Source organism: Nelumbo lutea, chromosome 4 (genome assembly GCF_056320005.1).
Source record: "Nelumbo lutea isolate HS-2025 chromosome 4, American lotus-T2T, whole genome shotgun sequence".
Classification (NCBI taxonomy): Eukaryota; Viridiplantae; Streptophyta; class Magnoliopsida; order Proteales; family Nelumbonaceae; genus Nelumbo; species Nelumbo lutea.
The window spans coordinates 85,136,847-85,162,464 of record NC_142687.1 but is presented as its reverse complement, the minus strand read 5'-3'; the positions used below and the strand labels follow the sequence as shown (position 1 = coordinate 85,162,464).

At 39.7% G+C, this 25,618-nt stretch overlaps 2 protein-coding genes across 2 annotated transcripts in view; one reads left to right on the top strand and one right to left on the bottom strand.

Moving 5' to 3' along the window:
• Window positions 1–260: 260 nt before the first annotated feature.
• LOC148861465 (late embryogenesis abundant protein Lea5-like) lies at window positions 261–1,606 on the top strand. Its single transcript, XM_088982684.1, has 2 exons — window positions 261–726; window positions 1,059–1,606. The coding sequence occupies exons 1-2, from the start codon at window positions 656–658 to the stop codon at window positions 1,309–1,311; spliced, it is 324 nt and encodes a 107-aa protein (XP_088838810.1). The 5' UTR covers window positions 261–655; the 3' UTR covers window positions 1,312–1,606.
• A 1,525-nt stretch (window positions 1,607–3,131) lies between these two features.
• The window catches only part of LOC148861464 (uncharacterized protein At5g01610-like), a 39,121-nt gene continuing 16,634 nt past the window's right edge, over window positions 3,132–25,618 (bottom strand). The window contains exon 2 of the mRNA XM_088985158.1: window positions 3,132–3,434. Within this exon, the coding sequence (XP_088841284.1) occupies window positions 3,306–3,434 (129 nt within the window). The 3' untranslated portion in view covers window positions 3,132–3,305. The remainder of the gene's footprint in view (window positions 3,435–25,618) is intronic.

The following is a 25,618-nucleotide window of genomic DNA, read 5'->3' as shown; positions in this document are numbered from 1 at the left end:
TATGATTGCATTCTCCAGATGCAAAATTCTGAATACTGTTTATTATTGACTTTTAGATAAATTAAACAATGGAAGATTCTTTAACTCAATCAATGGAGGAGAATGCCTTGCTCTCCCACTTTAAAAAAGATTGGTGCGACCTTGCCCATCCTAAAGTCTAACAAATGTAAATACCAATCAACCTGTTCTTTTGACCTAATTTTATCATTAAGCTCCTCCATATGACCGCACGATTAGAAAGAATTTCAAATGAATCCTTCACTCCTATGCCAATGGAATCGACGAGTAGAACTTCAGTAGGCAAGAACTGGAAGGCAGCCCACTTTGACGCGTTCCAACTTCGTACCCTTTTCGCTTTTGAATATTTAATTAATATTCTTGACCTGTTCATTGTTTCTCCAAATCCATACAAGCCTCTGCTCCTCTGCTTCAGTCTCACTTCTATATAAAGATGTGAAGCCCAGGTCTGTCAGAGCAGAAGCTTTTGAGTTTTGAGTTTTGATTTTTGGAGGAAAGAAGAGGCGGGGAGAAGGGTCCTACAGTGGTGGTGTCTCTTCGCTTCGCTGCTGCAGATAGTTTTCTTTGTAATCATATCGGAGATCAAAAGAAGAAAGTTTCCTGCAGCAACCATTTAAAATCCTCCTCAGCGCATCAAATGGCTCGCTCTTTCTCGAACGCTAGGCTTTTCTATGCTCTCGTGGATGGAGTCTCAGTTTCCGTCAACAGGTAAGAAAGATTAAAAGTTTCGACTCTATACCCTGCTATACCCTGAGTTTCTTTGGTTTTGATATTAACTGGACGGAGGAAGCTAGCTCCATTGTTCAAATCAATCCCTCGTCAGTTGGTAGTCCCATTTGAGTTGTTGGTTCGAGCCCTCCTTTCTTCTGGGGGGGTTGAACTTGAACTGCGCTCAGAAATCCATTCCATTGTATTTCTTTATGACTCAGAGTGGGAGCAACAAGCTCGGGTTGATGGAAGCACGTGAATATATTCTCTTTAGCTTTATTTTGAGTTGTTTTATGACTAATTCTTTACTTTCTCTGAATGGAACGTAACAGGCGAGGTTATTCGACGGCGGCAGCAGCAGCAGCGTCGGTAAGAGGAGGTGGGGCGATGGGTGGAATGGGGAAACGAGGAGGAGGAGGAGGAGAAGAGAGGGGAAAGATGAATGAAAGAACAGAGATTTCTTCGTCGTGGGTCCCGGATCCTGTGACCGGCTACTACAGACCGGAGAATCGTGGTGCCGAAATTGATGTAGCTGAGCTTCGAGAGATGGTCCTGAACAACCGCAAGATGAGGCAACAACACTAGAAGAAAATAAAAGGCTCTTCAACACATTGGATTTGGACCTACTTGTGATATTTGTCTGTCTTCTTCCCTCGAGGAAGAGTTTTTTTTTTACTTGGATGGTTTTGTTTAAAAGCCTAACAGACATTTCTTTCTTTCTTTCTTTCTATCGTCAGTAGGAATGTAATCGCCACCGAACGAGGGGTGCTTATTTTATGTTTAGGATTGTAATTCCAACTTCTGTAGTGTTATTGCTACCCATAATTCGAACCAGAGTCAGGCTCAAAGGCAAAATAAATACATTTGAATTTTGATGTAATGATCCATCAAATATCCATCCAAAGGATATGATTATCCAACCCCAGAGTCCCAGACCCCTACTCCCAATTCCTACTAGTTGTGCATAACCCACAAAACAAAAGAGACTCAATTGGTCTTTGATTCTTGAACAAGAAAGGCATCCTAAAAGAAGGAACTTGGAAGGTGTAATTGTTTGAAAAGATCAGTCTCACCTCTCACCTTTTGGTAGGGTCCAGCCATGTATACCAGGTCAAAAACTCTCAAAGGGAGGCTGATTCTCTTCCGCAATAGAGAGCCTTAACACGGAAGAAAATTACCTTTATAATGACACAGCTGCCTTTTCTCTCTAGTTCCTACATACAGAGGTGATAGGGCTTCAAAGTTCAAAAGCATCGGATTCCAACTGGATGTTCAATTAGTCTTCATATTTGCATCCAAATGCACCTGAATTAATTTCTCATATCAACCGTCAGGCTTTATAATCAAAAGCCAAGCCTTTGCCCCCCACCACATTCTAAATAATAATATAATTAAAACTAAAAGCATTTTTACCAGATTCATCCCTTTAGGTTAATATTTTGAGCCTTGGGTCCTTGGCCAGACAGATTGGTATCAGCAGGAATAGTATCCCTGCTGGTAGCACTTTGGTGGGTTCCTCATCGTCAAACTATTTAACCCGTGACCCAGCAGACATTTCGGTTTTGTGTCCGGTCTGAGTCTTACAACATCCATTCCTGCTTTGGTCAAGGCCTCAAGCCTGTCAATGATATTCGAAAATCTAAGCCAATCTGATCTCCATTATCTTGGATTCGGATTGTGTATATATGTAATTGGGTCGGATTCAGGATGTTTTAATCTATATCCAATTAATAATCAGACCAGATTAGGATTTGACTCCATCTGATCTGATTATAATATGATATTTATTAATTTTAACATATAAGTTTTATATACTTATATTTAAAATTGTAAAAAGATATTATATATTATATATATAATGAATTTAGTGTGTTATATTTATATTAATTTATTATATATAAAGGTTAAAAAATAAATAAATTTTTAATTCTTCTGGTATTTTAGAAAATTTATAGAAGAACCAGATTAAATCCAAATCCGATCTGAGTCTATTAGGATCCGGGTTCAAATCCAAGTCTTTAAATCCAATAGGATTTCAGATCGGATCGGATGCGGATTTTGGTGCATCCGATCCGATTACAGCCCTATTCTCAAGGCTGATGGAGATTACGGTGGCGAATATAATCTATTAGGGCCCACTTGGTTTGCAGGAATAAAGGTCTGGAATCAAAATTGGAATTGGCTATTCCAATTTCAACTGTTTTGTTGGGCAGAATCAGAATTCCATTTCCATTTCTAGTGGAATGGCATTTTCCCATTAGAGGGAATTCCCTTCCTTTGGGAATGAAATCCTATTCCTGCTGATACCAATAATTCTCATTCCAATTCCTGTTTAAACTAAACAGATTATGGGAATAAATCATTCCGATTCTGAAGGATTTCAATTCAAATCCGATTCTAATTCTGATAATGGCTGCGAAGCAAACAAATCCTTAGATCATTAGATGGACTCAAGGTGAAAAAACGATCAAAATCAGTGAACCGTACACTTTCTTCACGTTCAATTTCCTCGAGTGTAAATACTAGAACCTCACACTAATACTGTAGATCATAGATGCATGCCTCAAAACCTCTAATATTTATTCTATAGTATCCTCATTACAGGGGAGGCCAACAATCTTAATAGGGACAAAGCAAGACCGAGTAAAGGGAGAGGCTTTTACTCCCAGCCAGCCTCTTATAGAAGAAACTCCACCTTCAAAGTCAAGCTACAAAACATGTAAAACTGAAGTGTCTGAAAAAAAATATCGTGTAGCTCCAATAACAAAAAAAGGATTGAGAACAAAGAGAAGATTGGGATGAAAGGTTCAAATACTCCAGGAAGAGCTTCCATCAATTATAACAGGTATTTATCTTTGCTGCAATTATTCCATTCTTTGTTAGAATCATTTTATGATTCTTCATCATCATCATCATCCAAACCTTATCCCACTGTATGAGGATAATAATTTTATGACAAAACAATAGATAACCATGGATGCGATTTATTCTCAACTTGTCGTTGCCTAATTAAATTCATGGACTAATATGCCTTGATATATGAACCCATGAGTCAGTTTGATGCTTTCTTACTAATAGACTATAAATGTGGAAAAATGCTTTCTGTCAAACATAGAACATGTATAGGTTTTCTAGGTGCACTTGGATACAAGTCATTGCCCAAAGACCTTGAGAACTATGAGTCTATGATTCGAAGTTTCCAACACAAGTTTGCTTTAATTTCTTTAATTTCTTTTACCTCTCTTTGTTTCTTTGTTTTCTTATCATCTCATCTTCTTCCTCAAACCTCTTCAGTCTCAGTACCATTAGAAATTTAGAATAGAGAAAGTCTTGCCACCGTGAAGCTTCCTTATGCTCTTGGAGAACCAGCCTGTTAGGTTGAAGAGACGCTAAAGGAAGATGATTTACTGGGGTTTTGTCTCTTGTTTCTTCTTGGTTAGTTTTTTTCTGGTTCCCATCCATACCTTCCTTTATATTAAATTGAAACATTACCCCATAAAGTAGGTGTTTATTTCCAGTAATCCTGGCCCATTAGAGGGGCAGAAGGGGCATTGCATAACAGCAATAGAGAGGAGAATCTAGTGGAAAGTTACAGTCGTATAGGGGAAGTCTTTCCACAGGCATAGAGTGGGTTTTCCTTCAAGTTAGGAATGGATCCTGGTAGGACTCGCACATGATCATAAGATGGATGGTATCCAAATCGGACAGGCCTTGACATTTGAGGCATTCCCAAATCCTTCATCTAATAGATTGAATGGCTCATTGCCAAGGTGACGGCCCGGCAACAGTCAGGCTTGAATATATTCTTAGGCCCATGGGCCCAGGCTCAGGATTTCACAAAGAAGCCTAGCCCAATCCCGACCCCAGCCTGGCATATATATATATATATATGCCTAATCCCATTTTCCTAATTTTCTCATTCGAGTCACCTCTCTTTCGAAGTTCGAACTCCAAACTGGAGGCCTGGAGCATTTCTTCCCTTCCACACTGGTAGTCGGAGGCATCACCTACAGCGGCGACCGGCAAGGCAATGACAATCTTTTTCTGAGTTCCGACTCCAAGTATGCATGCCAGCCGGAAGGCAACGACGGCAACTCAAATCTATGAAACTGTTCTTTAGTTTCCAGTTCCACACTATTCCACCCTCTTCCAAAGTATTACAGTCTTACGACAATATCCACGTGTACAATTCTTTGTAATTTACATTCTAAAGTCTTTTGTAATCCATTATAAATATCTAATGATAACATGATCACAGTGCGCTTCCATTAATTTTAAATGGTATCAGAGCACCTTAGGCTCTCTCGGTCCGTTCCTTTCCTTTTGTGTGTCTACAAATCACCAGAGTCAATGGTTGCCACCACTGCAACTGGTAGCTTGGATGTTACCTGCGATCCAATTTTTCCATTTTTCTTGCATCCCAACATTTTAGAACCACAGTTGACCTGAATGGTCGGACCGTTCAGCCCGGGAACCGTTCAGGCAACTGGTTCCATTTTACCCCAAACCTAGAATCTGGTCAAAAACCATTGAAAAAGTCAACAAACCGTTGGCCTAAGCGGTCAAACCATTGACCCATTGACCCATTCAACGGTTTTTGACCGTTTTTTTACTTTTTAATTTTTTTTTTTTTTTAATTTTGCTATCAGAATGGATCATCCGTTCGAACCGGATGGTTAGACTGTTGACCCAGAAACTGATGGCCAGAACAATTCCATTTCTGAGTCATTTTTTAAAACGTTGTTGCATCCTTCAAATAATCCAGGTGTCGTCTTAGTTTCCTATCCATTAAATGAAGAAAACTACCCACCTGGAACAAAGCAATGCGAAATGCATTGTAGAGACCAAAAAAGTCACCTGCTCAAGAACTAGCCTGGAATAAGTGTAATTCTATGGTCATTTCTTGGATTTTCAACTCTTTGTCCTATGAAGTACATGAAAGTGTGGTGTATGTTGATTCTACTCATGAGATCTGGCATGATCTGAAGGAGCGATCACAAGAGAATGCTTCTCGGATCTTTCAACTCAAGAGAGACTTAGCATTGCTTCAACAGGAGAATCTCTCTATCTTTGCTTATTTCACAAAGTCCAAAACCTTGTGGGATGAATTAGCAACCTATAATTCGATCCCAACCTGCTCATGTGGAGGCGCAGCGAAGGAATTCATTGCTAAACGCGAGAAAGAAAGTGTATCAATTCTTTATTGGATTGAGTGAGAGTTTTAATACTGTTCATTCTCACATCCTCAGTCTTGATCCCTTACCCAACATCAGTCACATTTATGCACTGGTTGTGCAAGAAGAATGCCACCAGAGTCTCTCGTCTCAGCGATCACCTGTTGTTGAAACAACAACACTACATGTTGTCGCTGCATCATCAAAACCCCAAGATAAGTACACCCGTCCAAGATTCAAATGTGACCATTGCAAGCGCAATGGACACACGAAGGACCAATGCTATGAACTTCTAGGCTATCCACCAAGTTGGGGAGACAAAAGGAATTCTGCATCTGGCAAATCTGTAGACAAGAGTTCCTTAAAGAATACAACAGATGCCTAGACATTAGGATTCAGTTTCTCCAATTGCTGGTTTGAGTCTTGATTAGTGTCAACAACTTATGGATCTTCTGAACTCCGACAAGCATGCTATTGCAATAAATTATGTTGGTAAGGCTCATGCTTGTCAACCTTTACATCCTTCTAGTTGGATTCTAGATATAGGGGCCTCGGACCATATGATTGGTGCACAATCCGATATGATTCTTGATACATAGCTAGTTAGTTCCCATAAACCAGTCCATCTACCCAATGGCATTATAGTGCCTGTGCGAACTCAATGATCTATCAAGATTACTGATCATATTCATCTAGCGAATGCTCTTATTGTTCCTGATTTTAATTGCAATCTGATATCTGTGAGCAAACTCACTAATCAGTTGAATTGTGTGGATTTATTTTTCCCCACCTTCTGTGTCCTACAGGATCTAATCACAAAGAAACCAATTGGAGTGGCTGAAATGAGGGATGGTCTTTACCACTTCACTAGACTTCCAAATTTTACAACTCTACATATTAGCTCAACTGATTTTTCTCAATTGTGGCATCATACGTTAGGACATGCTTCCTATGATCGATTGTCATTGATTCAAGAATGGCATGTTTCCCTATCTACAACTATTGTGTGTTGTGATGCATATAATCGTGCTAAGGTTACAAGATTACCTTTTCCTCTTAGCTATTATAAAATCACTACACCTTTCAATATTATTCATTGTGATATTTGGGGAGCATACCAGGTGTCTTGCCACCCCGGGGCTCATTATTTCCTCTCTATTGTGGATGACTACAGTCAAGCCACCTGGGTCAATTTGATGGCACATATGCCGAATACTTTTTCATTTCTCACTATGTTCTGTGAAATGGTAAAGACTCAAACTTATTTTTAGTATAATGGCATTCTTCATCAGTGAAAATGTGTTGACACTTCTCAACAGAATGGGGTAGTGGAGCGAAAGCACCGCCATTTACTTGAAATGGCACGTGCCTTACAATTGCAAGCAAGGCTCCCAATACAATTTTGGGGTGAATGTGTATTCACTACAACTTTATTGATAAATTACTTACCTACACCACAATTGCATGGGAAATCTCCTTATGAGATGTTGCATGGTAAGCCTCCTACATATAGCCACTTAAGGGTGTTCAGTTGTTTATGCTATACCCGAGTTCAAGGCAAACCCCATGATAAATTTGTTGTGTAAGCCCATCATTGTGTTTTCATGGGCTATCCACAAGGACAGAAAGGTTATCGATTATTTAACCTTGATAACAAAGAGTTGTTTGTCTCATGGGATGTTCACTTCTATGAGGACCAATTTCCTTTCTTGAACATCCAAAACACTCTATAGTCTTCTAATCAGCCAGTGGTACCACTTTCTATAACTGATGACACACCCATTGATACCATTGCAACCTATGATTCTTAGCCCACTTCCTAGAACCGATGACACACCCATTGATACCATTGCAACCTATGATTCTTAGCCCGCACAGCCCATGATGGGCCTTCCTCAGTTATCAACGGGTCAGGAATAGAACCCAACAACACCCTCGTTACACCTATACATTAGTCCAACCGCCCTATTTGACCTCCCAAGAGACTCCAAGAGTTTGTCTATCCTACCTCACAATCCAATGATCCAAGGAACCCCAACACACAACATCCCATATCACATTTTATTGGGCCTTCACCATCAACCCACTCATCTACCTTGCCGAATACTACAACATTGGAAATCTATCCTAAAGTCGCTGCACATCCTAAATGACAATAGGCCATGCAAGATGAATTGATCGCTCTTGACCGAAATTGTACTTGGACTTTAACTTTTTTGCCACCTGGAAAATCCCTAGTGGACTACAAGTGGGTATATAAGCTCAAGCTTAAACCTAATCGGACTATTGATCGTTACAAAGCCAAGTTAATCGCCAAAGATTATACTCAAACTCTTAGAGTTGATTACAACGACACCTATGCTCCCATTGCAAAGTTGGTTATAGTGAGATGTCTTTTAGCCTTGGCTACAGCTCGTCATTGGGATTTCATCAAATGGATGTAAGTAATGCCTTTTTGCATGGTGACTTACGCAAAGAAGTTCACATGTTGCCAACTCCGAGCTTCTTACCATCAGGTGATACATGAGTTTGTTGTCTTCAAAAATCAATTTATGGACTTAAACAAACGTTGCGCAACTGGTTTGACATGCTTGCCACAACATTAAAGCATCATGGTTTCCTTCAGTTTACAGCTGATTACACACTATTCATTTCTTCTTGGCCTAATAGCTTCTTAGCAGTTCTTGTATATGTTGATGATATAATAATTGCTAGAAATGATTCCGATCGCATAGCTAGACTTAAAAATTACCTTAGTAACTACTTCCACATTAAAGACCTTGGAGAACTTAGGTATTTCCTTGGCATTGAAATCTCCAGGTCTCCAAATGGTATCTTTCTTTATCAAAGGAAATACACTCTTGATATCTTATCTGAGACGAGCATGCTAGGCTGTCGACCTAGTTCTTTTCCTATGCTTCAACAACAACAGCTAGATCTTGTAGAAGGGCTTTCATTTCCACACTCAGACAAATATCGAAGATTGGTTGGACGGATGTGTTAGACAGTATATGCCCTTAGCACCAATCAACTTGATGTACATTATGACATTTATTGTAAATGAATAAAGTATATATTTTATTCATTATATTGTGGTGTGTTTCTGTGTAATATCCTTAAACTGTACACTAATGAGACTCGTGTTAGTTTAGAATCTTCACAGCCATTGGATAGATCTGGGGAGATTTATCTTGCTAAAGCTGACACTGATGTGTCGTTAAGTTGGTTGGGGTGGTTTGTCTCAACTGTCAAGGTGAGACCTAAGGTACATGCAATGTGGGTTTTCTTGAAACCCAGAATCGGACCAAATTCCAGTGTTGCCTTGGACCTTGGAGATAGATGGGCAAAACTGAAATGTTACACTTGACCCCTAAACTCGATTATAGTACTGCACTAGGTGTCAGATTAGACTGTCTTTGATATGCCAATCTGTGAAATCCTTAGTGGGGTTCAAAACCTGGGTATGTTGGGGCAATACGAGAATTCACATGAGTGGGTGATCATAGTGATAGGATCAGCCCCTTTGCCGACAAAGTGAATGATCGGAGAATGCACTTTCTCTGATGGAAACCTAAACTGTTGACAGTGGATTTCAAATGTGTTTGAAATTTGGTTGTGCAAAATATATTTATGAGATATACTTATATATTATGGTTTCAAATTGTTTGCAAAAAGGTTTAAAATCCCGGGATCTATGTGAGTAGAGAGTGCAATACTGTACCTTGCAACCGAGGGAGAAGTTCTCTTGTCAAGCAATGTTGAATCATTATGGGCTGAGAGGTTAAGTGTAAGACCATTGAGGGTTATACCTGATGGGCTAATCTTGCATCTACCCATAGTCCTTGGGCCTCCATAAGATGACTAGACCCAATGACCATTTAGTGTAAATGTTGGGCCCATTAAGAGCCCATGGTGGACTTAGGGGTTCACTGTGTCCTATAGTGAATTCGGCTAGGCCTTGTAACTGAGGCTGGGATGAACCCATGTGACTAATGTGTAGATCAATGATAGTGTCCCATGCCATACAAACTAGCTAGCATTAAAGGAACCGAGCCTACAAGCTTAATGGGCCTAAAGCCCATTTCAAATTGGGTTAATTGGATTAATTAAATAGGGGTGAATCTAGGTATGGATCAGTAGATAAGGATAAGAGGATAACTCTTATCCACTTAAAAAATCCATATCCAAATAGAGATTTGGATTAGAGAACTTCTAATTTGATTAAGAGTAGCTGATCTTGATCTACAAATAAAGGATTATCCTTATCACTTAAAGAGTTCAGATCCAAATTTCTCAAATAGAAATTTGGATCAAGAAACCCCTAATCAGATTATGAGATTATCTCTTTAAGGGCTATACATAAAGAGCAGGGTGGACCTGAAAAGAGTTACACAGTTTGACTATTTCTGCCTCTAGTTTTCTCTCTCTACTCTTGCTGCCCTACCCTATTCAATCTCCATCTCTTGGAAGTGATCAAGATTTAATCTTGATATTGTTTCTTGTTGGAAGAAACAATTTTGAAGCTGTGCTCACTACCCCATTCGGTTCTTGCTGAAGAATCTGAGGTTCTTGGTGGAAGAACCACTTGTTGATTCTACCTCATCGTAAGATGTGTCATCTTTAGTGGATGGAGGATTTGGTACTTTGTTTGGGTGTGAACACTTGCGTTGGGAGGAGCTTTTTGTGTGGATTCCGTATCAGGTATGCCTCTCTCTAATCATGGTTTCAAATTTAGTTTAGTTTGGTTACAAGAACAAACCTTGAAAATGCAGTTTTCTAAATTGGGAATGCAATTCCCATATGGAAGTAAGAAAAATTTTGAAATTTTGCCCAGCTACCCTACATGGTTCGGCCATCCATATGATAGATATCCCATCCCTTCAATGGTATCAGAGCAAAGTTCAGGTCTTGAATCGAATTAGATCAGATCTGATTCTGCATAAATGGGCAAAATGCATTCTACTCGATTTGCATAGTTAACAGTTTTCTGGGAATTGGTTCCCAGATTTTGGGCGAATGATCTAAAAAATAAATCTTTGTTATTCTATTATATTTATGGAATTTTTCTATGGATGTTTCTTGAATTCTTTGGCTGCACATGTGATAGAGATCAAATCTTTTTGGTGGTAAGATTTGCACACCCTGCTATTTCTATTCTATTCAATTTAGAGAAATTGTATAGAATTCAATGTGATGTAATAATAGAAAGATTAGGTTTTTTCTATTTTATTTCATCTGAAGATTGCTGGAGTGCGTGATAGAGGAGAAGAAGAGTTCGCAGATAGAAGTTCTACGATATGCAATTTGCAGATTTCAATTCTGCAATCTACATTTAATTTTTCTTTGTAGGTTTGCAGGGTGTTCAAGATTATCACAATGCAGTCCTCTGATTTTGTTTTCTTGATAATTATGATTATCTTGATTTAATTTATTTTTTAGATCATTATTCTTGAATTAAATCTTGAACTGAACACCAAAACTTGGGCCGATTTGCACTAGATTTGGTCCAAGCTGGTTGGATCGAATTCTTGGTTCGATGGGATTAGTTTTCTGAGCCAAATTCGATTTTGGCCAGAGGGTTGATAGCCCACTTCAAGTTTTAATTCGGCCCACCTCTATAAAACCCAGTTTTAATATGTTAAAACGGCATTACCCCGAATCAGCATAAATGCTATATGGGTCGAACTGCTATTTACAATTAAGCCCATATACCTAGATAATGTTATTTGATAATATTATGGGCTTTATTGGGCTAATACTGATTTAACCTAATTAATTTAGGGTTTTACAGATATTTTGATTGATTGGATCAATTTGTTTCATGCATGTGATGTATGGATGTGTGATGAGCTACGTACATGAACCATAAGCACTTGGCCCATGTTAATTCGACAGTGGCTCTTTCGCATACTATGACTAAATGCACATCATTGCCATGGTGTCCATAAGATCATTGGATGATCTCCCTTCTTGATGGGCCCATATCAGCTTCCTCCCCAAGAGGAATCGTGCAGAACCCTAGCCGTTTAGGGCCTATTTAAATCTGACTTTGAGAAAGTCAGTGGGAACCACTTTGGTTTGACCTAAATCAGAAATAAGGCATAATATTTCGTTCCCTCCAATAAAATATAAGTGCATGTGATAGGGAGATCCATATGATGAACTCTCTAAATGCCTTCCATCATTAGCATGAAGATGGACCCTTTAGTAATGAGAAGATGCACCATAAAATTGGGTTATCCATTTGTTGTTGGGTCTATTGGATTGTTTCATAAAATGATAGGAGCGTCATAGACCGATGTGGGAGGGGCCTATTTTAAAATGGAAAACTCTCTCACGGTACCTTGGCATTCACGAATATGATGGGTAAGCACTTATTGGACAGAAAGGTTTAACCTAAAATGGCAATGAACCTTGTCTGATAGAGGCCAAAGGGAAACCTCATAAGATGAGTGGATATGATCATTCACAGAAAGTGATGGGGCTATGTAGCTAAAACAGTTGGCTCCATGCACTATATGCGATTTCCCACATTTCCAAAGACATAATCTCGTATCCGTCACTGAGATAGGAGGGAAATATCATAAATGAATAAATGAAAATGGAACATGGACTAAAAGCCATATCTATGTAGTAAACATGAATCAAATTAGGTTGTGGACTAATATTTGCTTTGCCTTTTATCAGAAATGGCAAACGGACAATTCGCCAGACTATTGGACGATAATAAGCTTAAGGGTCCAAATTACGCTGACTGGTATCGTAACTTTATGTTGGTTCTGGCGTCCGAGAAATTAGACAAAGTTGCTAAGAACCCGACTCCAGATCACCTGGGTGATAGGGCTTTTGAAGCCCGTAAGAGGTAATATCAAGAATGGAAAGAGAAAAACTCTCTTGCCTAATGCTACATCATAGCTTCCTTAGATAATCCGATATAGAGAGTTCAATCGATCAAAGTGTCCAACAAGGATATCTTGGATAATCTAAGGACCATGCACGAAGAGTAGGATCGTTCTACTCGCCAAAAGGTCCTAAAGCAGCTTATGACTAGTCAAATGTCCAAGAACCAGCTAGTTCATGACCATTGTTTTAAGATGATGGGATAAATTAATGAACTGGAGGCTCTTAGATCTCGGCTAGATCATGTCACCAAAGTTTGTGCCATCTTGAAATTTTTGCCTCCTTCCTTCAATCAATTCATTATGAACTATAATATGAACAAGCTAAATGTCAGCCTTCAAGAACTCAGCAATATATTACAGAAGGCCGAAGAACTGATAAAGAATGATGAGCCCATGGCCATGCTTGTTGAAGGTGGCAAGTCGGGCAAAGAAAAAACCTCAAAAGAAAGTTAGCAAGCCTAAAAAGCAGAAGGACAAGGCATCAGATGCCTGTCACTTCTACAAGCAGACCAGGCACTGGAAGAGGAATTGTCCTCAGTACCTGGAGGCCAAGAAACAATGTAATTTCAAATCCTATCGTAGAGATCAACATGTTAATCACTTTTGCATCCTGGTGTATTGACTCTAGGGCTTCTACTCATACATGTAATACATTGTAGGGGTTCAGGACAAACAAAAGACTGAGTAACGGAGAAGTAATTCCTTACTTGGGTCTGAACCAATGTGGCTGATGTGTAGATCAATGATAGGGTCCCACACCATATGAAGAGAGCCAAGCTAGCCAGCATTAAAGGAAGTGAGCTTGAAAGCTTAAAAGGCCTAAAGCCCATTTTGAATTGGTTAATTGGATTAATTAAATAGGGGCAAATCTGGGTATGGATCAACAAATAAGGATAAGAGGATAACTCTTGTCCACTTAAAGGGTCTAGATCCAAATAGAAATTTGGATCAAGTAACTTCTAATTTGATTAGGAGTAGCTGATTTTGATTTGCAGATGAGATAAGGGATTATCCTTATCACTTAAAGAGTTCAGATCCAAATAGAGATTTGGATCAAGAAACTCCTAATCAGATTAGGAGATTATCTCTTTAAGGGCTATACATAAAGAGCAGGGCGGACCTGAAAAAAGTTACACAGTTTGACTGTTTTTGCCTCTAGTTTTCTCTCTCTGCTCTTACCGCCCTACCCTGTTCGATATCCATCTCTTGGAAGTGATTAAGATTTGATCTTCATATTACTTCTTGTTGGACGAAACAATTCTGAAGCTATGCTCACTACCCCATTCGATTCTTGTTGAAGAATCTGAGGTTCTTGGTGAAGAACCACTTGTTGATTCTACGTCATCTTAAACTGTGTCATCTTTAGTGGAAGGAGGATTTTGTACTCTCTTTGGGGGTGAACACTTGTGTTGGGAGAAGTTTTTTGCGTAGATTCCGTATTAGGTATACCTCTCCCTAATATTGGTTTCAGATTTGGTCCGATTTGGTTACAAGAACGAACCTTGAAAATGTAGCTTTCTAAATTGAAAATACGATTCCCATATTGGAGTAAGAAAATTTTTGAAATTTCGCCCAACTACCCTGCATGGTTTAGCCATCCATATGATGGATCTCCCATCCCTTTAGGTTGATCTATTTAACAATTACCAAACTTGAAATCACATATTCAGTACATGTGCTCAACCAGTTTATGAGCAAACCTAAACAAGCTCACCATGATGCTACAATTCATGTTCTTAGATATTTGGATTCCACCACAAATCATGGTCTTTCTCTCCCTGCCAACAATATCTTGATCATTCGTGGTTACTATGATTCAGATTGGACAGGATGCCCCATCACTAGATGATCAACATGTTACTTCACTATGTTGAGTACTTCACCTCTCTCTTGGAAGACACGTAAGCAGCCCGTCGTCTCAAAATCTTCAGGAGAAGCCGAATACCATTCTATGGCTGCCCTAACTAGTGAATTTATTTGGCTTAAGCGACTCTTTCATGATCTTGGGTTAAGCCATAATCAGCCTATGCCTGTCTTCTGTGATAATAAGGTAGCATTTACATATTGGTTCTAATCCGGTGTTCCATGAGCGGACAAAGCATGTTAAGATTGATTCTATTGATTCTAACTTTGTCCGTAAACATATCCAAGCTCGGACTATTGCTACCTCACATGTTTCCACCAAAATCCAACCAGCGGATGTTTTCACCGAGGCCTTGGGCAATGATCAGTTTCACATGTTAAAATCCAAGTTGGGTGCGGTCCTCTTCCATCTCCAACTTGAGGGAGTATTACAGTCTGTTGCAATAACATTGATGTGTACAATTCTGTTGTAATCCATTACAAATATCTAATGATAATATGATCACAGTGCGCTTCCATTAATTTTAAACAGTGGTCGGCAGCAGGCAACAACGACATGCTCCTAGCTGACGAGTGGCAACATTTGACCCTCCTATCTATGGTTCCCAGTCCCTCTTAGCCGACAGCAAGTTTTAACCCTTCCCAGTTCCAACTTCCAACTGGACAGCACTGATATCCTCATTCCCCAATCCTCACAATCAGGTTTAATTTGTTTCTTTCTTCCCAATTCATCAACCTGTCGTGTTTATGGGCTTGCTCCAAGCCTCCAACCAAGTGTGTTGGCTTGTGTTTTATTCAAGTAAGTTATTGAAATTGGATTTTTTATTGGTATCTTTCATGCTTAAATAAAAGTGGAGAACAAGAAAACTAAATTTCACATTACTAGATTAATATTGGCTCTCTCTGTATTTTATTTTAAATGATGAATTGATGAATGATGATTAATGATACTAGGTGAAGGCAATTGGTCAATGGTCATCCATGTATACGTTTTTAACTTCTAACTCAACTTGAATTGAACCAGGAGGATCAAACTTTTATTGTGAAGCTGCATTCATCCTTTCCATGAACAGAATTGAAAAAAAAATGGTACAGGTGCTAAAATTTCCAATTTACAGCTCGAGCTTTTATTAGGGGCAGGGTCGGGCTCAAGATATAAACCCGATTGTCAGGCCAGGCTCGGGCTCGGGCTCGGGCTCGGGCCCGGATATATTATGTTGATAAAGAGTGAAAACCCGGCCCTAGTCCAGCCCAGCCTGGACCATAAACAGGTCTAGGCTCAACCACAGAAGACTTTCACTGGGGAATAATAAATGGGGAGAGAATGGTTCGCATATAACTCCTTTATCATTGTATTTGTGTCTCAGTAACTTCTGGATCTCTTCTATACATGGGAGGGGAGAATGCAATGTCAGCTAGTTAGATGTTTTTCTTAGTTCTTTCTTTTTTTTTTTCAGAGAAAGGTAAGTAATATAAATCAGAAGGCAAAGTGGCAAAAAGCCCATGAACAACAGGTTGATTTAAACAAGAAATATACAAAAACCATACATTAACTATGTGATCTGATCATTTCTGTTTACAAAAAGATTCGCAAGATCAAAAAGAATTAGAGTATCTTCCTTTATACAACCTGTGGCACGCCAACCAAGTACCTTCCCCATGATTCTGTTAGTCAATACTTCCTCAGTTATGTTAATGATAAAAAGAAGCATCATCTAAAATACTACAAATTCCAGAAATCCTTATTCTTTAGTTGGCTGAACCTAATACCCATGTCAGGTTCTTGTACGTGCATCTATGAGTGAACCCAAAGATGCAAATTGTCCAAGGCATGTACCTTTCAAAGGAAAAGCTGTTTATTTTATGATTTATTGTGTTTGGTTGTCACCCATTTTCCTCCTGGTATTTTGCATAACTAGCAATGAGTAACATTTTATGAGTCAGACTTTCTCTGTATCAAAGTTTTTTCGGCTATTCTTGTCTGTAGAATTCACTCTTACACCCGTCCAAGAGGGCACTATAGCTTCATCCTTGGCTAACAATAGAAAGCATTTCTAAACAAATTCCAACTCAGCTAAATGCTTTCAACAATGGCCAGGTAAGCAGTGCCCCATTACTTCAACATATATTCTTGATAATCACTGATATTTTTTAGCAAATTATCATAGTTTGTGCAATGACCTTCAGCCTTTTCCGTCCTACAGGGGATATTTTTTCCCGTAATAGTATGGTAGGCATATCTAATCAAGTCCGGGAACCATAGTTGGCTCATCCAAAATCAAAACACCCAGTTTCTGTTGCCTCTTGCACAATATAAGGAGTTACTTTCTTCTAATAATCAGGTTTTAGTAAACATTAAACATGGAATTTTTCCAATGAAGATCAACTCTTCATTAAAAGGATTAATCCTGCCAATAAGCATAGTACTCAAACTGATTGATCTATCATAATATCCACTGCTTTTAATTGATCAGATTCTAACGTATCTTTATATTTCATTATAGAATAAATCGTCAGGCCCATAGGTTATGCTACATCTGATGCATGTTTCAAAAACCACATGAACTACAACTACTTGCCTCAAATTTCTTGCAGATAGTTGCTATTCTTTTAGCTCTGGTGTAAACAGATAAGATCAAATCCTAACAAAAAGAGTAAGCCTATGGCACTGCTTTCTAACCACCTATTTTGTATTAGGAACTACTTTGTGGTTCATTCCTTGTAGCATTGCTCCCTGTTCATTAACCAAGAGTAAGGTGATCTTTTTTTTGATAAATGAGAGTAAGGTGGAGATCTTGTACGTTGTAGTATCCTTAATGCCAAGCCAAATGTCATTTATAAATTAGAGGCTAGAACCTATATATTTTGAACTAAGGTTGCTATCTACCTAAGAACCCACAGGGATTCCGTATTTGCATATAGGAAGCCTAAAGCCCTACACAGACTTATATGGATATAAAAAAAATACTGGGTGAAAGTTGTGCTCTTAAGGAGCTTCTTCTCTCCTCAGGTCTGATAGAGGTTTTTCCTCTCTACCTTGCTCCTGGCCGGATTTTCAGCCTAGTTTATCTGTGTTCACACCTGCTATTTTTTCACTTCTATTAGCAAAATCGATGGAGGCAGATGAAGGTTCGATGAGCCTGGAAGAAAAATGCAAGCTTTTCCTGTTCATAAGGTTATCTCAGATAAACCTCTGAATGCATATGGTGTACTGGAGAGACTGAAGAATATGTGGAGGAAAAAGATCAAATGGTATGAAGTTAAAAGACTAAGAGGGGATGTCTTCATCATTTTCAGAAGAGAGAAAAATACTAAAAGAGTCCTCAAGAACCAACCTTGGTTATTCAAGGATTACCCAATACTGTTCCGAAAATGGGAGCCGGACCTAAAATACAGCAAGATGGAGTTCTAGTTTCTAAATATTGGTGTGAGGATTCTCGATCTCCCAACAGAATACATGTCAAGGGCCCATGCAGAGAGGTTAGCAAAACAAATAGGCAAACCAGTCCCCTTTGGAGGAGGACGATGTAAAGGATCTGAACTCACCAGAATGGGATCTCTTCTCCTACGAGGTAAAGTTTGCATCAGTATCAACACACCCCTAGTGAAAGCAGTTAAAAAGTTGAGAAAGGATGGAAGTGAGGAATGGCTTCCAATCAGGTATGAAAAACTCCCGAGTTTTTGTTTTCTGTGCGGAAGGGTGGGACATGAAAAGGACTCCTGTAAGTATCGAAAACAGAAGGACCCCATTGAAGAATTGTCGGAAAAACTAGCTTCTCAATCAATGGTTGAACTTGGAATCCAAAGGACTACAGCCTGTGGTTAAAGGCTGGGGAAGAAGAGGAGGAGATGAAATTCATAAATAAACCCAGGAAAGATTCTGGCCAACCTGGAAAGAAGGATGATGAACCAGTCAATGGATCCCAAAGACCCTCATCTGAATCAGAGGGGTCGAGTGAAGGCTCTCCAGAGTCCATGAGATGAGACCTCCAAAAGGAAAAAGGTTCTTGCCTCTCTCTCTCTCTCTCTCTCTTCGTGTAGCAGTTTCCCACTTTCCCTACAAGTCAAAAAGGCAGAGATTGGTCTCAGGTACAGCATTACAGGTATGATCAGAACCTCCAACTAGTCATCTCGCCAGTCATCCCTCTCCGGCAAGAGGATCCATCTTGCAGAAACTCTGTAAACATGGTCACATTGGCAGATTTGGGTGGCTCAAGTCTTGCAAAATTTGGGAAATACCCAGACAGAGAGCATAAAGAAAATAGAAGGTTTTCACTTTCAAGGAAAGCCTCAGGAGTAATTATCGAGGAGATATCAGTACAGTAGGAGGCCAATCAAGGAAGGTTTCTAGAGTCTACAGATAGCTTGGGACAGAAGAAAACTGCTTTTTTAGGAAAGAAAGGACTACAAATGTTGGAAGAAGAGAAAGAAACGCTGAACGCTAAAGCTGGAGTTAAATTGAAGTGGTCTATGTCAGAGCAGAATGGGGCTGGATTCGGAACTGAGTTCGTGAAATCCGGGTCGGACTTGGCCCCAGTTTTTAAAAAGCCTAAGTTTGCAGCAGCCTGTCTTCAAACTTCCATGAGATTACGACCACCGGAGGATTGGCTCTCAAATCCTAGCCACACCAACAACCAATCTATGACGTCGATGAGATGATACCTGAGGTATGTAACTTGTCGAAAGGACTCAGTTTTTTCCTTTCCCAACATAAACACAATCAGTTGCATAGAAGGAATCTCTATACAAAAGAAAACAGGGGCTCCACCAAAGGAGTAAAGCCAAAGAAAAGGAAAGGTGTTGGAGAAAACCAGGATAAAAATTCTTCAATCATATATCTCAAGCCTTACCAGTTCAAAAACCTAAAGAAGCTTAGTTCTCTACTTCAGTGTGCAGATTTCCTTTACAGAAAAATGAAATCTTCGATAAGAAGGAAGAGGTTTTTATCCGCAAAATTAGAGAAGGTTTCAAAATCTGTGAGCCGAATTTCTATCATAGACTCCTCCAGAGTTGTGGCATTGGTGGTTAAAATCTCGGTTAGACCGTTTCTGAACAACAAAGAAGATAGAAGCTTAATTAGGATGGTCACTAGAAGGGGTAAGGGAGTTGACCCAAATCAACTCCAACAGTGGAAATGAGAATAGAAAGCTGGAACTATCAGGGTCTGGGATCCCCCTGAACAGTTCGAACAGCAAAGAGGATTCTCAAGAAGTTAAGTCCTGTGGTTTTCTTTCTGATGGAAACAAAATGTAGTTTGTTAGAGGCCCAAACAAAAGTTAAATTCTTTAGAGACTGGGAATGCTGGGGAGTGGACTCAATAGGCCAATCTGGAGGCCTAGCTCTGTTCTGGTTCCCAGAAATAAAGCTAAAAATTTTAGGGGCAAACAAAAACTTCATAAATGCTGAAATCTCTAAGAACAGTAAGGATTATTGGTTCTGCTCCTTTTGTTATGGTGAGACAAAGAAAAAAGACAAGAAATTTTTTTCGGAAATTTGGAATCAGGTAGCAGCAAACAGTGGAGGAGCTTGGGTGGGAACAGGGGACCTAAATCTCACCTTCTCACGTCAGGACAAGGTAGGAGGTAAGGCAGAAAAGCAATGGGTGTTTGTACAGAAACTTGAAAGCCATAAAAAACATGGGACTGTCTTCTATTCCTTTTTTTGATCGAAAATATACTTGGAAAAATAAAAGAGATGGGAGGGATAATGTGAAGGAAGTTCTTGACCGAGCCCTAGGAAATCAAGAATGGATGGTCTTGTATCCTCAGGCTGCCATCTTCCATCTGCCCCTTGAAGGGTCAGATCATCTACCCATTATTCTTGATTCACTCCCTTAAATGATGAGAAGAAGAAGACCATTCAGATTTGAGGAAATGTGGTGTACCAACGAGGAATGCCCCAAACTGATTGAAGACTTATGGAAACAAAATGCAGTGGGCTCAAGTCAGGTAATTTAGAGGAATAAATGCAAATGGCTCCAAAAAGAGCTAAAGATTTGGAATAGGCAAAAATTTGGAGATCTAAGCCTAAGATTCAGGATGCCCAAGCCGAGTTGGAAAAGGCTTATAATGGGGCGGGCCCTTCAAGTGCAGAGGTTAAAATCAGAGTGTGTGAGGAAATTCTGGACAAGTGGCTGCAAGGGAAGAAATCTTTTGGGCTTAGAAAGCTAGGTGTAATTGGCTAAAGTGGGGTGACAGAAATACCAGCTATTTTCACCAAACCACCCAAAGTAGAAGAGCTGGGAACAGAATCCTAAGAATCAAAGATAAAAATGGGGAGTGGGTAGAGGATCAGGGAGCTATAGTTGAGGAATTCAAATCTTTTTTCAATGAGTTATTCACCACTTCCAATCCTGAGAACATTGCGGAAGCCATTAGCTCCATAAATAGGGTTTTGATTCAGAAGATGCTAGAGATTTGGAGAGAGAGGCTTCAAATGAGGAGATAATTACTGCCACTTCTCAGATGCACCCAAAGAAGGCCCCAGGTCCAGACGGTTATCAAATTTCTTCTTTCAGAAGTATTGGGGAATAGTTGGGGAAGATGTTATAGCAGCAGTGAAGCTGTTTTTTTCAGGAAGGCAGAATTCTTAGGGACCTAAATAATACTTTCATTACCCTGGTATCAAAAGCAGACCATCCTTAAGACCCTAGCCAATATAGGCCCATCAGCCAGTGTAACACAATTTACAAAATAATAGCAAAAGTCCTAGTAAACAGGATGAAACCAAAATTAGGGAGAGTCATCTCCCTAAATTAGAGTGCTTTTCTAGAAGGAAGGAATATTAAAGGTAATGTTTTAATAGCACATGAAATCTTCCACCACCTTAAGAAGACTAGGGCAAAAAAAGGCTACATGGCTATCAAATTAGACATGAATAAAGCCTATGATAGGGTGGAGTGGGTCTTTCTTAGGAAGGTCATGGAAAAAATGGGTTTGGGTGAGAAATGGATAGGCTGGATTATGGAGTGTGTAACTTCAGTATTCTATCAAGCCCTAGTAAATGGGACCCCAAATAAAAAGATGTATCTTGGTAGGGGGCTAAGACAAGGGGACCCTCTGTCCCCTTACCTCTTTCTCATAGTTTCAGATGTCTTCTCAAGAATGTTGACAAACTTGGTTGAAACTAATAAGGCCTCAGGTGTGAAGACAATCATGCTTGTCCAACCATCTCTTATTTATTGTTTGCCGATGATAGTTACATCTTCACAAAAGCTGACCCCTTCGAAGAGGATTATGGAGGCCATGAGGCCATTAAGGTGTACAAGTTGGCTTCAGAACAGCAGGTGAATATGGGAAAATCTGAAATCTCTCGGTAAAAATGTTCACCATAGGATTCAAAGAATTATGGCCAAAAGTCTGCACCTAAAACTGGTTCTCAAGCCTTCAGTCTATTTAGGGCTCCCCCCTTCTTTAGCAGATTAAAATCAAAATTATTTGGTTTTATCTTAGATCATGTGGAAGGTAGGGTTCACGGATGGAGGAGCAAGGTATTAAATCAAGCAGGTAAAGAAATTCTAATCAAATCAGTGTCGAATGCAATCCCAGCTTATGCCATGTCTAGTTTTTCAATCCCTGCTGGGGTGTGTGAGAAGATAAAGAAGTTGCAGAAGTTTTTCTCGTGGAACTCGAGTGATGAAAAGAAAGGAGTCAACTGGGTTACTTGGGACCAGCTAAGCAGAAATAAACTTGACGGGGGTCTGGGCTTTAGAGACCCAGCTAGGTTCAACCTAGCTCTCTTGGCTAAACTGGCCTGGAGGCTATCCAGAGGAGAGGACAGTCTTTGGGCCAGAATCATAAAAGGAAAATATATTAGAAGTAAATCCTTTCTAAATGATGCTCTCCCCTCCTCTGTCTCTTGGGGATGGCAGAGCATCTTAAAAGGGAGAAGTCTTCTGAATGATGGCTTGTGTTGGGCAGTGGGTTCAGGGAGGAGCATTTCAGTTTGGAATGATCCATGGGTCCCAGGACTGCCTGGATGCAGAATTCAAGGTCCCAAACCTAGAAATGCTGATTCCCAAACTGTTAGTGATTTCATTGATCTCAGTAATAGATCCTGGAAGGTGGATATGATAAGGAATTATTTTATTCCTACAGTGGCAGAAAAGATTCTAGAAATTAAGATTCCCTAATTAGAGTGGGATGACAACATTATTGCGCTTCCTGATAAAAGAGGAATTTTTACTGTGCAATCTGCTTATTTCTTATCAAAAATCAATGTGCTCAAGCCCCTGAAGTAGGAATTGAGGAGAAAAATCTGTGGTCCACAATCTGGAATCTCCAGGTCCCTCCAAAAGTCAAGATGTTTGTGTTGAAGGCTAGTTTAAATGCAATTCCTGTTAAAAAAAAAAACCTAGTATCCAGGAACATTCTGAGTGATGCCTTATGCCTATTATGCTCCCAAGTGGAAGAATATGTTTTCCATACTCTTTGCTTGTGCGATGTGGCGAGCAGACACTGGTTTGGGAGTCACTTAGGATTATCGTTTGATTCCTGTGGGGAAAATACTGATTTTAAATCCTGGCTGCTTAACTGGTTTAAGAGTGCTCTGAGTTAAAAGAGTCGAAGAGAGATTTACTCTCTTACTCGGCTCTAATGATTTGGAACATCTGGTTAATGAGGAATGAATTTTTCTTTAAAAGAACTGACCCAAATCCACTGGTGACTACTAACAGGGTCCAGAGACAATGGCGGAATCTGCTGAATCTGGAAGCTTTATCATAACCAACACAGCCCCCTTCTAAAAGGAGTGTGCCTAGCCCCAATTTCTGGTGCCCTCCAGCTGATGGGTGGATTATAATCAACGAAGATGGGGCTTTCAAGAACCGTAGGTGTGCTAGTTTTGGAGTGGTTGCTCGTTATGCTTCAGGCTGGTGCATTGCAGCAAAATGTGGCTCTCTGATGGTTTCTTCTTCTCTTCAGGCAGAGGTTTTCGCTGTTTTTCAAGGTTTATCAGTAGACAGTAGCAAAGACTTGTAACTTCAGTCAGGTAATTGTGGAGAGTGATAATCTCTCTCTAACCAGGTGGTTATCAAAAGTTGATGAAAATCCCTCAGTGGAAGTTAGTTTTTTGATTCAGGACTGCCTTCGTTTAGCAGCAGATCTTACAGTTAGTTTCTCTCACGTTGGAAGAAAGGCAAATTCTGTAGCTCACTCATTGGCCCAGAAATGCCCGTCTCCATGTTTTTGGTTGCTTTCCTTTCCAGACTGGTTATCGTCAGCTTTGAGAGGAGATCTCCCTCTCTTAATCAGCGCTCAGTAGTGTCTCTCTAGTTGTTTTTTTCTCTTTTCTTCTGTTTTTTCTTCTTTGTTTCCCTCTGTAGTGCTGTTTCAGTTTTATGAAATCTTGTTTTACTACAAAAACAAAAAAATAAAAACAATTCAGATGGAATACAACACATCTGAATAACCAATCTCACAAGGGGTAGGATCAGGCAATTTCAATAGAGTAAAGAAATTGTACATTGTTTCGAATACTGCTACAGTAGTCCGAACCAGGAAGAGAAGGAAGGAGAAGAGGAAGAAGAAGAGAAGAAGAAGAAAGAAAATAAGGGTCTGTCAAAATCTATTGGATTACCCCTACAGTCGACCCCCTTAATCTTCATTAGATTCTAATGATCTTTACAAAGACAAAAATGCCCTTACTTAAGTGAGGGGCAAAGTGACTCTAATAACACTGCCACATAAGCAAGCTACTTAACAAGCATAAGAAGACTAAGCTACCCCTATTCGGCACACTTTAACACTCTCCCTCAAGCTGGAGAATATATGTCATATAATCCTAGCTTGTTAAATAGATAGTTCAATTTCCCTGAGCTTAGAGCTTTTGTAAACAAATCTCCCCATTGGTCATTAGAGCCCACATGTTCTGTATTTATCTCTCCAGCAAGGACATTCTCCCTCACAAAGTAGCAATCAACCTCTATGTGCTTTGTTCTCTCATGAAAGACAGGGTTGGATGAGATATGGAGTGCAACTTGGTTGTCACAATACAATCTCATAGGTTTATCCATGTGAAATCCAATTTCTTGTAGGAGATTCCTCAACCAGACTAATTCACAGGTAGTGTGCACCATGGCCCTATACTCGGCTTCAGCACTGCTTCTGGCCACAACCGCCTGCTTTTTACTCTTCCATGTCACAAGATTTCCTCCAAGAAATGTGCAATATCCTATAGTAGATCTTCTGTCATTCACCGAGCCTGCCCAGTTTGCATCTGTATACCCAACTACCAAGTTTTCCTCCTGGTTTATACAATAGCCCATGGCCTGGAACTCCTTTCAGATACCTCACAATTCTAAGGACTACATCCCAGTGAGGTATACGAGGGTTCTGCATGAATTGTCACACCACACTGACTGCAAAGGAGATGTTGGGTCTCGTGATAATCAGATAGTTCAGCTTTCCCACTAGTCGTCTATACCTTCTAGGATCTTCAAATACTTCTCCCGTATCACTCCTCAACTTAACATTTGGTTCCATAGGGATCTTAGCCGGTTTTGCACCTAACAGTCCTGTTTCTTCCAATAGATCAAGAGCATATTTCCTTTGGCACATATTTACACCTTGTTTTGACCTGGCAATTTCTATTCCCAAGAAATACTTTAATGTTCCAAGGTCTTTTGTTTGAAAATGATTTTGCAGAAATACATTTAATTTGCCAATCCCCAATTTATCACTACCAGTAATGACAATATCATCCACATAGACCACTAATAAAATCTTCCCAGCTTCTGAGTCATAGTTGAACACTGAGTGATCAACCTGGCATTGCTTCATTCCAAAACTCTTCACCACTTTGCTGAACTTCCCAAACCAAGCACGTGGAGATTGCTTCAACCCATAAATTGCTTTCTTCAGTTTGCATACCTTACCATCCTCCCCCTGAGCAACAAACCTAGGTGGTTGCTCCATATATACCTCCTCCACCAGATCACCATGGAGGAAGGCATTC

Coding starts and splice junctions, on each gene's coding strand:
- LOC148861465 (XM_088982684.1), top strand. CDS start 656: ATGGCTCGCTCTTTCTCGAACGCTAGGCTTTTCTATGCTCTCGTGGAT. Junction 727..1,058: donor GTCTCAGTTTCCGTCAACAG/GTAAGAAAGATT, acceptor GGAACGTAACAG/GCGAGGTTATTCGACGGCGG.